The sequence below is a fragment of the Pteropus medius genome, unplaced genomic scaffold, assembly GCF_902729225.1.
Source record: "Pteropus medius unplaced genomic scaffold, Ma_sr-lr_union100, whole genome shotgun sequence".
Classification (NCBI taxonomy): Eukaryota; Metazoa; Chordata; class Mammalia; order Chiroptera; family Pteropodidae; genus Pteropus; species Pteropus medius.
The window spans coordinates 9204382-9219924 of record NW_024352785.1 but is presented as its reverse complement, the minus strand read 5'-3'; the positions used below and the strand labels follow the sequence as shown (position 1 = coordinate 9219924).

The window sequence follows — 15543 nt, the reverse complement described above, 5'->3', positions numbered from 1 at the left end:
TAAGGAAGAAAACTACTTGATATGCTAGTAGCTTGAACGTCGTAAGGTACATTCCAAAGGGTATCATGTAAACAACAACCACAACCCCCCCCCTAAAAAAAAAGAGAGGAGGATAAAGCAGATTTCTCTGAAAATGAATAAGTCATTTTTAGGTTTAGACCAACCCAAGCAGGTGGGTTTAAGAGCTGCCCCAGTGAAGCTTTATTTTCATGATGTGTCACCTCAGGGCAGTTCTTCCTGTAGACTCTGGCATATACCACCATGTGAGAGATTTCCACATTCCTGTCACTTCAAAGATGGTTCTTCTAAACCCAGTGGATTCTTAGAGTAAATTTGAAGAGAGATATGTTTACGGCAGTAACTACCCAGTTCCCTTTTACAGAAACTGTAATGAAACTCATGAGACTTACTAGATGCCATTTACTTCTTTGTACCAAAGATGTGAAGTATATGCCAGGAGTGATATGTGACATATCACTAGGTGATATGTAACATGTTAGGAGTTATGCTTATTTATGTTGTTGTTAGGAACTATGCAAATGCATGTGTATGATCCAAAACACTTAGAGTGAACAATAGACCCTAAATAATAAATGAATAGATGGAAAGAGACAAAATAACTAGTTTAGACCCTAAAATTCTGCAATATCAGTTCACAGACAATAGTGTATCCTGATACTTTCTTCCAGTAAAGATTTTGGTAAACTTGGAATGAAATAATTCTAGAAAGCATCTGTGCTTCTTGTTTTTATGTTTTGCTAGAACTGCCTCACTTTACACATAATTTGGAAATAAACCAAATTAGAAACGAGACATTGTAAACTCGAAAAGAATAGTAAACTGGGCTAGGTCAGATGATTGTGTCTATGATATTTCATGAGAGAAAGTCTTAGTGAATAGGGTATAGAATAATTGAAAGTCTTTTTCCAACCATCCAAACTTTTGGAAATCAAAATTATCAACATGCACCAGATGATCATCAGTCATTTACCTTGAAAATAATGAGAGAACTGAATCTTTAGAAATGTCAAGTGAGCAAACCAGTATGTGCAGAAATTAACTTTTTTATTATATATCATATTAATGTAGTAGTAAAGTTTGTTTGAAGTGCATGAATAAAAAGTTAGTGAAATTACAGGAGGAACAATCTATATAGCAATAATAGGTGCATTCCCTGTGCATCTGAAAGAAAAAAAAAGAGTTTTCACTCATTTTGGCCTAAAACTTAGTGTTCAGGTTCCCAGGATTCTGACATCAGAACCCGGATAACGCTGATTAGAACCATAGGGGCTTTACAATAAAAGCTAAAATATTGACCATATGATGGCAAAAAGTCTTATTTTGTGGTTAACTGATTCTCTTCTAGCTACTCTCTGATGAAGTTGGTGGCGCTGTAGAGGAGGACCGCCGCCTCCTGGACGAGGACCGAGACCGCTCAGCGTTGTAGGTGACATGCTTGTCGTAGTTCTCCATCTGAGCCTCAATGAAATCTCTCTGTTGCTGCCTGATGGTCTGGCTGATGAGTCCAGGGAGGGCATGGATGCTACCAATCAGAGTCTCTAATTTTGTTTCCAGGGTAACAATCCTCTTTTCGAAGTCTTCGCTCCTTTCATTTAAGTCAGAAATCATGTCATACATGATGTTCTGCGTCTGGAAAACAGGATTGAGAGAAATAGAGAAACAAAGAACTAGGCTTAATGACATTGGTCCTGGAGGCAAACTGTCAGTTCTCAGAACTTGAGGGCTGGTCTCTTTTCGGTGACATCCAGGGTTGGGGATGTCAACTTCCTGAACACATTACCTTACAGAGCAAATTCAGTGAGTCTATTCAGAGCCAGGATTCAGAACTGTAAGGCCTCAGGCATGAATTTGATCCACTTGCAGAAACTATTGTGCAGTGACTGCTGGTGGTACGCCCCATGCTTTCAGTAGTGTACAGACAGACGAACATGTTTCATTTAATCTTTATGTATATATTTTAATTGTTACAAAAGTTAGCACACCAAATTCATTTTGTGACATGTCCCATTAATTAGGACAAGGCTAAATTTTAAAAACAAGCAGATTTAAAGAACGAAAAATAATAGTACAGATGGTATTGAGAGGTACCAGAAATTCTGAAGGTGGAATATGAGTGAAGTTTAGGACAATCTGAGTTGATCACATAATTTTAACTTAAAGCTCTATAAAGTGTCTGAATATGTTTTGCTGTCCTATGTTTCAAATGATGGCTCTCCATTGGGTCAAATAGTATTTTTAGAGATACTCATTGAGAAAAGAAAAACTAGAGCTACTAAAGTTACCAGACCACTTTGTTGGTTGTGGCTTAATCAGATGCTAAAGGGTTTGAAAGAGGAAGATGTTTTTAGTGTCCTACTGAATCTTGCAATTGTCTTGATCAGAGGGTATCCATAACTCTGACTCCAGTTATTTCCAGAAGTGTCCCAGAGACAAGGAAAGAGGACCTCGGGACCGATCAGCATAGAGCCAGAGAGGGAAGAGGGTGGCCAAGAAAAGAGAAATGGGGACGTGAATCTTAGCTCTGTGCAGCCTCCCTCGAGTTTCAGGCCCCTTTGTCTGTCTACGCCTCTCTCCTTTACCTCATTTCCCTTTGCAATATGTGCTCTTATCCTGTTTAACAATCCTGTTTAACAACCTCTTAATGATGATAAATGAACTAATTATACAAGGAAGTTATTATTCAGAACACAGGCAGCTAGTCTGAGTTTGGCCACAGAGACAAATGCATTAACTTTATTTTTACTGCATAGTTTTGAGACTATGTGAGCAACATCCAGTCATTCCGAAAATATTGAAACCTTGTGACATGAACAGTCCTGTGGTTATAATAACTTATAATAATAAGTACAACACTCAAGAATTAATTCAAAAGAAACAGCAGCTTGTCTCATAGATATACTCTTACAGTATATAAAGTAAAAGAAAATAGCTATATGGTAAAATGACATATCTTATATATATTATTTCCAAGTGGTCTGTTTTGTTTTGTTTTTTTTTAACAATTCCTTATTTCTTTTATCATTTAACCTCAGAGTGATGTATGAGTGATGTATTTGTTCATGATGTGTCCAAGCCAGAGTCATGGGTGCAGATACTGGTCGAGGATGTCTCTGAGCCTCATATATGTGTGCTGCTCAGCTTAAATGCATGATATATACTCTCCTAGAAGTAAGTCATTAAATACTTCACTTATCTTCTATTTATGAGATATCAAATATTCATCTTCAACAATTGATATATATTAAATTATTGATATATATTAAAATGAATAAAATTTAGATGTGTTATGAGGCTTTATATGTGAAGTTTTATAGATTATACTTGAGGCTTTATAAAGCAGGGGTCCCCAACCTCCAGGCCGTGGACTGGTACCAGTCTGTGGCCTGTTAGGAACTGGGCTGCACAGTAGGAGGTGAGTGGCGGGCCAGCAAGCGAAGCTTCATCTGTACTTGTGGACAATCCCCAGCGCTAGCATCACCGCCTCAGCTCCACCTCAGATCATTAGGCATTAGATTCTCATAAGAGCACTGGTCCCTGGTGCCAAAAAGGTTGGGGACTGCTGCTATAAAGGACATAGTTGATTTACCAAACAAGAAAACATACAGGTCCAACTGAGAGTTGCCTCTTTCAAAGTAATTGTGTTAAAAGGCTGAACACTTACATACACTCTATTCTAATCCATCCTTTAGAATTAGTTCAGGAAAATGAAATTTTGTGGTTGTTGAAAAAAATTCACATTTTGAAAGTAGAGTTTACTTGGGAAGAATAACCAAAAATCAACCAGATACATCTTATAAATGTAACAGAAGAATTTGGGGATTATTAATGTACTCTTAAAAAGGTACAATTTTTAAACTATGAAATGAAGAAAGAACCATAAATTATAAAGTGATTGATTACTTTTCTTTTTGAAAGACAGCTTTTAAGATGTAATTTATGATATTTATTTTAAATTCTAACTTTACATTCTTCTGAGTTTGCTTAAAATACACAGAAAATTATTTTCTTGGTGGGTCCTATTTAGCCCTAAACCTCATAGTCAAACCTAGGACATAGTTCTGTTCTCACAGGCATGAGACTGAACTACAAATAAAAATCCAAAAGATACTGTCTCATATTCTGCTTACATTTCTTACTATACTTCCAAATCACTGCATGTAGAAATACTTTTAGAGTGCAGGTTGAAAATTGTATATAGAGAAAGAACATAGTAAATAAGAGTTTAAAAAATCTCTTTTAGGGCAGTTTGTGGGTTTGATTTGTTAAATAAATTTGGGGTGGCCTTCTCCAAAAGTATTATTAATTATTGTGCTGCGGTTAATCACAACAGATACAATCATGAGGGGCTGAGACCCCAGGCTTACCTTTGCCAGGTCTACCAAGGTATTTGCTTGGTCATTCAGTTTCCTCTGCTCCATTTTTACACTTCTTAATCTAAAAGGAAGAATCTGAAGTCAGAAATTTTCCTTTCTTTCCGTGGGTATCGTACGCCTTGCAAAAAAGCATGCACAAAATTGACAAGAGCAAATAACTGCATGGATAATGCCTTGAATATTTGGGGTAAAGTCCAAACTGGTTATGTATCTGGTACAATGAGAAGCATGCTTCCCCAACACCGCAAAAAGGAGAGAGAGTAAGAGATGAGGTGTCCTTAGGACAGCTATTCACCAGGTAGTTAAAAGTTGAATTAAAAAGAAAAAAACTCATAAGGATTTAACCCTATGAGAAAAGCCAAAACATTCCTTAAAGCCCCAGTATCGTGACAAATAGACATAGGAAGAAATACGCAAAGCAACTGGAATTGCATCAGTGTTGGAGCGTGAGCGCCTTCCTATGCCTACATGACTAGATACAGGTGTTAGCCCTGTTTAGTCTGAAATGGATTGGGTTAGGTATTTGAACCTGATGAAACACAGTGATAAGTGAGATTCTTATTAGCAAAAATAAAACTTTTATTCAACCAGCAGCATGATAACTCAAACCACATAAGTCTCTTAGGTTTCATTGTATTTCACTTGACTTTGATCTTAAACTGCCACTGAATTTGAAGGGAAGACAGACCATTTCCTTGAGAATTTCCCTTAATTTTTATTGTAGATATAAGTCAGAGGACAATTAAAGTATCTGACAGATGGGATCGTTACTCATAAAGTTACTTTTAGATACTTTTAAATATCATTGCATATATCTGATTGACAGTCAAAAAGCCACTGTTTTTTTAAAAAAATCTTTCTTAATGAGAACTCTTAACTATTCCTTAATTTATATACTATAATATTTCAACAAATATTTAATTCAGTGCTTACTATGGTAGCAAGAAATGAAGATTTTCCGAAAAGAAAAAAGTGCTTTATTTTTCTTTAAGCCAACAATGCAAAACCTTGCTCCAAAAGAGAAGGTCTCTCTGAGCTACTTAATGAAAAAGAAGAAGAAGAAAAAAACTATGCTAACCTTATTACCTTGATGATGAGTCATTTTACAAAGTATAGTGTTAATGCTGGAAAGAATACTTTTTATTATTTTCCAATTTAAATTAAAGGTAATTACATAGAAGAAATAAAAATTCACAGGGCAAGATTTTACTGCCAGGGAGATTTTCGTAACAAATGTTCACGATGCTCAGTGATTATATTCTGAAAGTAGGAGATTCAATATGTTACTAAATCTGCTCTACAGTGAAGATTTAGTTCCTTCTGCCAGTAAGAGTTTAACTGACACCTGCTACAACATGCTCTTTAACAATCTAAAACAGTTTAAGGTTATAACTTGTCACTGAGACTATGTGTTTCTCTATTAGAACTGGGAACTGGGTTAATTGGCTCTTTTTTGTGCAATATAGACTATGTTCTAGTCTAAAAAATTTACAGACATAGGTTTAATTCTAATATGTTGCTGAGAAATGTTTCCCTAACTACTTACAAGGGATGTAAGTCTTGATGTATGCCTTTTAAAACAAACCGCCCCCCCCAAAAAAAAACCCCACAAATTTTAAACATGTGTGGGTCACTCTAGACAAATGTTCCAGAGAGAACAATGACATCAGACATGGATTCCATCATCTCCCTTACCCCTATTTGACCGTCAGTTTCTTCAGGCATGAAATGATGTAGGTTAGGTTAGGACAACATTTCTGAAGCGCTGGATTTATACTAGGAAGTGTTCTAGATGATTAAGTGACACTCAAACAAGATATTCGACAATACTAAAACAGATGGAGAGACAGTAATTCCCTTTAGTTCTCTTCTAATTCTTGATTATTATAAGAAAAATGTCTCAGCCTGATCCTATCCTGTTTATCTTCTAACACCTGCTATCTTCTGCTTTTTAAAAAAGAGCAGGCTCTCAGCTCAGAGTTGTCAAATGATATTTGCTTTACCTCTCCATGCTGAGAATAATACATTTCTAAATCCACTTATGATAGAAATTTAGAACAAGCTTTCTTTTCAAATTTAAGTAAGTAATAGTATAGTTGGCACATGAATAACTAAAGCTTGAGGTCATCAGACCAGAAGCCTCTGGCACCTTATGAGTGCAGAGAAAGGCCTGAACTCAGCAAGTCTGGTGGAAGGGCCAGTGCTGGTCCTTTGGCTGAGGTAGATACTTCATATTCCAAACAACGGAGCCTAATTTACTTCTCTTGGACTACTATGTTTCTGACAGTAGAATTTTGCCCATTTTATTTTCTACTAATCTGGAAAGATGACTTAGAGTAGCTCTATTTGATTGAATTCCTTTAGCTCCCTGAACTTAAATCATCTTGCCTTATTGCTTCTTAGACGCTCTGAGATGTAGAACTGGTAGAAAAAGCCTACTTAAGCTGCAGCTGCCAGAATAAAAGGTAACATGCAGATGTGTACTTTACTCCCCCCCTCCCCCCAAAAGAGAATAAGAAACATATGTTGATTTCTTCCTTGTGAACTTCACTTATCACAGGAAAATATCATGATTTTGGATCACATTTCCATAGCAGCAATCAGACTACTAAAATTCACAAATAAAGGATCCACTTGGGTGCATGCAGCCAGTAGAAAATTCTGCAAATGTTGAAAGGAGCGGCTCACACAACTTACTTCCGAGCTCTATTTTCATTTTGTTGAAATAAAAAGACAAAACAAAAGAAAAGAAACTGTAAAATATTCTGGAACAAAATATTACAGTGTGGTGTTCAGTTGTGCACAGGGGGCTCGATTCATTGGCTGGAAGATCCTGTTAAGATTCTGCAGGATTTTGGCATATTGATCAAAGAGAAACACTATTCAATTATGTTATTATCTCTCTCCGTTGCTGCTATTGTTCCCCCACCTGAAAGCCCATAGTTTCTTCCAGAACTAGAGTTTAGAAGGAGGAACTTGTATAACATCATCTTGGCCTCTTTGATACATGATGTTCAAGTAAACAATAGAAAACATTTTTTTGCCTAGTATGAATGTTATATGGTTAAATGGACAATATTTTAAACACTAGGATTATAATGCCTTTTTTTTTTTTTTTTTTTGAAGGGTTACATCTCTTCTGAGATGGGAATATTTAGAAGCCTGGCTTTCTGAAAGGTAGGTAATGCAACTCTCTTTGTTACACAGATTATGTTTATTGAATTTCTTGGCTCTGAGACAAGTTCACGTTGATCGATGGGTCTATAGTTGAGATAGAAGAATGATAAACTTTAAAGGTAAAGCCGCTACCAGAAAAAGGGTGAAAAGTTATAGAAACCAAATGCTTCATGGCACTAAATGATCATCAAAAAAGACAGATAACATTATTGAAAAGAGGATACAAGCCTGCGGAGTTTGGCATCCATCAGAGACTAGAGAGATCCTGTGTTGGGGAGAGAGGCTATGAAGCTTGGAAAAGAGAAAGAGAGTTGAAATAGAGGGGGCCTGGCAGAGCATGAAAGAGAGCTACTGAAAAAGCTCTCAGGACAAATCAGAACAGGAGAGGCCAGGAGAGCTCTAGCAAATGAATTTGTAAATTTTTCCTCAACTACAGTCTGACTTCACCCGGTGTTGACAGACTAAGCTGACAGTCTCACTGGGTGTGAACAGTGGGCAATAAAGGCCTTGCCCTTAGGAATCGAGCCCTATGTGCTTTCCTTTATGACTACACTAAGTTAAAAAATAAAAGATAGTTATGCATAATTAGAATAATCTAGCCAAACCCAGCCCATATAAATTCTGTTGTATTTTTTCACAAAGTATAAGGTCCCTCCCACCTCAAAGGAAACTCAATTACCCCAAGACTAATTTATAAAACAATTCAGAACACTTTTGAGTTGCTTGAAGCTCATCTGCTTTCAGAAGTACTTGTTGTTACGGAAGAGAGTGAGAAATGTCTGAAAGAAGCAGAGGAATCACAAGTGGTTTCCTCTATTACTCTATCCAAAAGCAGCCTGCTGAAGGACCCAAGAAACCAATGCCACAAAGCCCTTACCGTCAAGTCAATATGTGTAGCAACATGCCAACTGCTTAGGGATAGTTTCCATACTTAGTTCACTAAAAGATTTTTTCCTAACATTGTTTTATAAAACTATCCAAATCTATGGCAAAGTTGAAATTATTTTATAGTGAACACCCCTAAATTGTCCCCCAAGTTTTCGAGTGTGAATGTGTTTGGAGCTTGAGTTCTATGACAAAATAAATACATAAATACCCAGCATTTACACATGGCTACATGATTATATGACAAAAACTGTCAAAGCATTTTTTTTATTTTTGGTTATATAAAAATTTATCAAAGGTATCAAAGGCAAATAACATTTAATTACACATTTAATAGGTTACACTGACAGAAAGGGACATAAATGCAGTCCTGGAGGAAAGAGGCTGTGTGGTTACTGGCCATGTAGAGTAACCACACTCGCCCACTTCCATGTCATCTCATACCCACAAAGGTGAGTTTTTTTTTAATATGCTCGAACAATATAGGCTAGTATTGAAAAATTAAAAGTACAAAGAATGATTTCTCCAGAGTATATTGTGAATATCTTTTGCATGAATTTTGGGGTTACTGTGTTAGATGGATTTGTGGGTGTAGGAGAGTTGTGTCAGCTGGCCCTTGGGGAAGAGGCCTCTCTCCAGACAGGAAGAAAGGCCTGATCAAAGCAGAGGTGAAGGCTTAGCATCTCCCAGGGGACTCTCTCTTTCAGGTCTAAGCTTCAGGGAATCAGAATGTCTAGGCAAGCGCTTCTGGGTGCTGGTGCTCAGTCATAAACGTGGCCATAGGTTCCAGGGAGCAGCTCCCTCTTGTGAGCCAGCTCTAATACAATGTTCTTCTCTGTGTTTTTTTTTTCTCCCTTTTACTCTTTCCCAGACTTTAAAGGAGTATTATCTAAAAATTCTACTCTTATCTTTTCCTTACAATGGGATAAAAAGCACAGCTGTGTGTCTAGTTGAGTCACAGGGCTAGAGGAGAAATGTCACTTTGGTGGCAGTAATGAAAAGAACATGAGTGAGTAGCTGTGAGTAGCATGAGGGCCGGCTATGCTACCACGTGTGTGGTCTCCCTCTGTCTTGGATCTCAGAGTAACTGAATTTTATTTTCATTAAGGAAGGTTGCAATTTCTACGTAGTACAGATGTGGCCATAATTACAGACATTCCACATTTTCACTGATACTTAAAAAGGCAGTTGGATGGACAGGCGCAAGGGTAGAATATGAATGCTTGTGATTTCCTACAGAATGTTAGTGTAATGTATTACATAGGAATTACGAAAATATGTAAAATAAAAACTTCACTCTCAGCACTTTCTCATCAGCTGTACTAGTTAGCTCTGAAAAGACATATCACTGTATAGCCAAGAGACCTAGTATTTACCCACCTTTCCATGATTACCCTGGTAGGCTGCATGAGAAAAGCCACTTTTCTAACCTACAAATGTGGTCATGTCTGCTCTTCCCCATTTCAAAATGGCATTAGGAGCAAGTCTGCATGGCATCATAATTGAAAATACTTACGGTAAGGATGCTGGGGGAGAATGACCCGGTACATTCAAATTATTTAAACTTACTAGACAGAAATTTGTACTTTAAAAGTCTGTGATAGTTATTTGGTATAACAATGAAATGGCTTGAAGGAATTGAACTCTGGTGGTCTGGCTAAAGTCAGAATAATGATAAGAGTACAGGGTCTATAGGAACTATAAAATCTATAATGAACATGTAGCATATAGAAAATCCCCCAAGTCATGATTAAAAACTCATTTAAAAATTCAAATATTAAATCAATTGTAGGCATTAGCTTCATATAAAGATATACTGGCAGTATACTAAAAAAATCCAGATAGATCATAAAACGTTAAATTTTTTCAAGATTTTGCAGTAGATACTAAACATCTTAGGGCAAACTATATGAATAAGTTAAATTAAGTAATACAATTTTAACCGAAATTGCTTCTAAAGAGAAACTAAGAAGACATTTAATTACTATATTAAATCACCATTCTCCCAATAATTAATGATTTTTAATCATACAAGAACTGACAACTTTTCTCAGGATTTCATTTGTGAAATTATTAAATTGCCAAATAACGTCTTCTGGGACCAAGCAAGATGACAATTTCTTTTTTCCTCCCTCATGAGAGAAGAATAACTAAGTGTGAGCATTAAAACCTCGAGATACAAAAGCAGGCTGAAAATGAAAAACGGTACTCACTGATGAATAGCTTGCAAGAATTTTCGTTGATGTTTTCTTACTTTTGCATGATCTATCTTTTTTACTAGCTTTGTATTTTTATAAATTAGCCATGTTTCCCTGAGTACGTTGGCAGCTGCATTTTTCACCTGTTAAGGAAACAAACAAAAAAAGCAGTTGATAAATTTCGGAGTGGAATCCTTCACAACTTTGTTGGGATCACATTCTTCATCCCAATGATCGTGGCAAGCTCTAGTTTATTTAGAAATAAACTAAACGAAAACAGACAGATACAGAGAACAAACTGGTGATTGCCAGAGAGGAGGGGTGTTGAGGGGCTGGGTGAAAAAGGTGAAGGGATGAAAAAGTACAAATTAGTAGTTACAAAACAGTCACGGAGATTTAGAGTACAGCATAGGGAATATACTCGATAGTATTGTAATGGCTGTGTGTAGAGCCAGATGGGCGCTAGAGGGATCGGGGGATCACTTCATAAATTATATAACGTCTAACCAATGTGTTGTATACCTGAAACTAATATAAAAAATTTCTTTCAACGAATCACTTATTAGCTATTTTCTCATATTAGTATAAGCTCAAAATGTTTTCTCTTTTAATTAAACAAGATAAAAAACTTAGGCTTGGGTGGATATGGATTTCCCTAAAAAAAAAAAAAAAAAAAAAAGATGGGACAAACTTAGGGATGAAAGGGTTATAGTAGCACTGCCAAGACCTATTGCAGCTGATGGAAAATATGAATACTTCTTACTGATAGTCCGTCACTTGCTTTCTGGATTAAGTTCTTCAACCAAGAAGCTGGTAAAGGCCCAGCCAAGGACAGATTTATTCTCTTTGCTCGTTCTACAGGAACTGATGACGAGAGCTTTCATTTGGGCTTATTGTTAATTACTTATGCTAAGAAGTTCCATTTAATTCTTCTGAGTGATGGATAAAGGATGATTCATAAAGAGAACTGCAGGCTAACGGGAGGCTCGGTGAAGACAACATTCTCAGGAAGGCAGTGTGGTGGGGAAGACAGGTGAGCTGGGCTTGAGAAACCAGTTCTAAGTTCTTGAATTGTACTAACCAAGTCCAGTCAAGGGGACTAGCTAACCTTGTAGGACTTTAGTTCTCTCCTCATTAAAGTGAGGTTAGAGAGAATTATTATTAAAATCCTTTTCAGATCTTAGATTTACAATAAGGAAGAACCTCAGAATTAACACAAAACTATGGGCCCCCGTATGTATGTATATTTTTTCACTTTAGCAAAGAAAGCATTCCTTTTCATGACCCTGAAAAGTTTTCTTTTTGAATGAAATTGAATTGCTAGAACCCATTTTAAGAAAATGACTGGTTTCTTATGACTGCTTTTAGGCGTGACTTTGGTTCATATTCCTTTGGATATTCGCGAGCCTCTGCACAGGGGTCATTCTCAAACCACCAGAAACATGACTGAAACTTAGATGCTGAGCACCTGTAGTGCCTATAAAGAACATCACCACCTTCCACGGTGAAGTTTAAGGGTGTTCCAGGTAATTCTTGGCTCTTCATTCTTATGGAAATACATTTCTCTTCCTCACAGAGGTAGGAGTCACTTGTCCTAAGGCTTTTCCATCCAACCCTTAAGTCCCCTTCAAAGGTAAGAAAATGGATGTATTATAAGTTGCTGACGGTTGAGAACCTTGCTTTTAAAAAGGGAGGAGTGGGTCATGACTGGCCAGCACTGCCTGGGGTGGGATAGGCCCTGCCCTGCTAGGAAGGAGAAGGGCTGCTAAGGAAGGTCTTAGCTCTCCTGGCAGCTGAAGCTTCCTAAAAGACCAGTTAGGGCCCTGGGGGGATGTACACTCCCTGACTTTATCAGTCTGAGACAGAGGAGGAACCTAGGACACAGGCTGATGAGGAAGCTAGAAAACTCAGTAAAAGCTGATGCATAGGAGCACAGTAGTTGAACATAGCAATGTTTGGAATATAACACTGATTTTGGTTTGGCTTCTCATCTACAAATAGCAAATGCCAAATTACTGAAGTATATATGCTTCTAAAAACGTGATTCGGTGCTTGTCCTCCACGTATTTTAAATAGTTTTTTTCTCTTTGAGATGGTGGGGGGATGGCTGAAAGGGAGAAGGGAAACTCAATTTCAGAGTTCATTCTGAGACCTTACGTTTCAGGATTTGTATTCACTCAACACTTAATGTTAGTTGTCGGCTGAAACTGTAAATGACTCCTCCTTTGAAAATGAAATCCCTGCAGCTGCTTTTAAAACCTGTGAAATACACGCTTTTATGTTGAAACATTCCTTTCTAATTCCGTAATAGGGTTTCAAACACAGGAATTAAACTCAAAGCATCATATTTAACTGCTTTTCAAAATAATCGCAAAACAATATGTCCAAGAATAGAAAAACATCTGAGCATTAGGCAGAGGATATGTTTTTAATAGTAGGTTTCTCTAGTCCCTCGTAGGGTTGACAGCAACAGCAAACAGGGCAGAAAGCACTTCAGCATTTTACAGGTTTGAACAATGGGGAATTGTTACAGGAAAGTGATCTGCAAACTTACAGGAAAAAATGGGAGAGAAGTAAGTCTGTGCATTTGTGATCACTGGGAGGAACGTGTCCTTTGTTTAGTCGATTAAGAACCCTGCCCAACAGTCAGTCATCTAACAATGTAACCCTGGAGACCCCCACTCCCCTTCCTAGGGCGTTTACAAATTCTTAAGAGGGCAGGGGCCATGTCACTAATCTTTGTGTCTCCCTAGCTCAGTGCTTTGGGCCTAGCTGGTACTGAATAAATGTCTATGGGGTTAAATTTGACACCATAGTATATATAATTTGTTTCATAAACACTTCTAATCATGAACCGTAGATGCCTATTTATCAGCCAAAGGATCCTCTTGATGAGAACGGTCTGCAAGTTAGAGGAGAGACCTAGGATCTAAATGAGTCAGTGCATTTCCTTTTATTAAACAAATTTATTGCATCTCTACCATGTGCTAGATACCATGATAGTTGTTGATATGAGGGATTCAAAATATCCTTCAAAATTTTAGTAGCTGTTATGATTCTAGTGCCAGTTAATGGGCCAACCCCACTATGAAATATAACTTATTTCCTGTACTTCAAAAACTATGAGGCGTGAGAGGATTATCGATAGGAAAGGACTCTGCCTCCCCTTCCACCCCCCTCCACACACACAAGGAACAAGGAAAATAACATTTGCTCTGCCTCGCTAATGCTCAACTCCAAATCTGATCAGAAAAATTTTGAAAAGCAGATAAATAATCATATATTTTAATAATAATTTGAGAAAACAAAAGCCCTAAAAGCAGTTCATATTATTAAAAGTAATAGTATTCACCTGGGTGCCTTAAAACCCACTTTCATAGGTATAAAATGTTATATTGCTGCCTCATAGGTGATTATACAATGTTAAGGCCATCCATAGTAAGATGCACTTAAAAATATTTTTAACAATAGTTTATAAACCACAAAAGCTGATTGACTTGTAACTGAGCCCTGTATAGAGGCTATTTTGTTTAGTTTTCCTTTGCTTTTTACCACTTTTGATGCTTCTTTTTTAACTTATATTTTCTTCTTGCCTCTCCCTTCAGAGTTTTTTTTTAGTGCAATACTTCCACTCTTCCCAAATTTAACGGAAAAGTACATAATCTCTGACTTAAGAAATGAGAGTTTTAAGACAACCATTTTTTTAAAAATTTATTTTCCGACTACAGTTGACACAATATTGTATTAATTTCAGGTGTACAACATAGCAATTAGACAGCTACACACCTTGCAAAGTGATCATCCCGATAAGTCTAGATGTGTACTATACACCTGGCACCAAACCTAGTTATTACAATAATACTGACTATATACCCTACGCCGTACTTTATATCCCCATGATAATTTTAAAACTGACAATTTGTAGTTCTTAATCTCTTTCACCTTTTTTGTCCATTTTCCTAAGCAGGAATTTCTTGCATCTCATTCTGAAAACTACAGTAAAAAACTGCCACATATACTGTGGGCAATGCCTCTAGAATGCTCAGGACAAACCCGGGCAACGCTACTGAGCCTGGGCACCAGGACTCCACAGGTTCACAGTGGCCCCTGCAGCAGCGGGATGGATGTGCTTAGGGCTCCAACATTACCTGCCCAGTTCTCCTTCAGAGCAGGGACCTGGGGCAAGGTGAGTGTTGTGGCTGTGGAACAGGGCAAGGCCCATGGAGCCATTCACTTTGTGTTCTAACCCACTGGGCGGGGTAGCCAAGGACAATGCAAAAGGTACATAGAACAAATACTCCATAATTTGTTTGCTTAAGAGACACACGGGAAATAATTATATAACCGCATAAAAGTGTTATGGATCTTATTGAAAAATTCTCAACAGGATTGGAAACACCCACAACAGACATTAATATGTATAATTATCCTTTGCGGTACATCTAGCTACTTTAAAAATTATGTCTCGGTTCTAGAATTGCTTGTTTTCAAGTTTCCTTCTGAAAGGAAAGCATTCAGAGAGCCAAACTTTAAAATTTCCTCTTGGTTCAGACTTGAATGAATAGTAATAATCATAGCATGGTAAACACATTGCTTCTGGAAGGTGATAAACTGCAAATCTGTTTAATAGCTGGTCCTGCTTTATGAAACTCAGTGATGTTATTGCTGTTATGCCTTCAATTTGACACCATTAGATTATTCTAAGTACCTGTATCTATTGGCCAGTTTGAATTGTGGAGTGTCATGTAAACTTTTGGAATTAGAGAACAGTCTTCCTGTACACTAGCGCACGAGAAATAGTGCGTTCTACTTTCAAACAGTATTTTATGTGGTTGAGGTAGTCATACAGAGAAACAATTTCAGTGTAAGATTGTTCCTCTGAAGAAAAT

At 37.2% G+C, this 15543-nt stretch overlaps 1 protein-coding gene across 2 annotated transcripts in view; it reads right to left on the bottom strand.

Annotated features, from left to right (window-relative positions):
• Window positions 1–1044: 1044 nt before the first annotated feature.
• KCNN2 (potassium calcium-activated channel subfamily N member 2) overlaps window positions 1045–15543 on the bottom strand; it is a 139851-nt gene continuing 125352 nt past the window's right edge. For both annotated transcript variants that reach the window (XM_039848478.1, XM_039848479.1), the window contains 3 exons: window positions 10670–10797; window positions 4386–4455; window positions 1045–1650 (listed from right to left, as the gene is read on the bottom strand). In XM_039848478.1, the coding sequence (XP_039704412.1) occupies window positions 1363–1650; window positions 4386–4455; window positions 10670–10797 (486 nt within the window). In that variant the 3' untranslated portion in view covers window positions 1045–1362. The remainder of the gene's footprint in view (window positions 1651–4385; window positions 4456–10669; window positions 10798–15543) is intronic.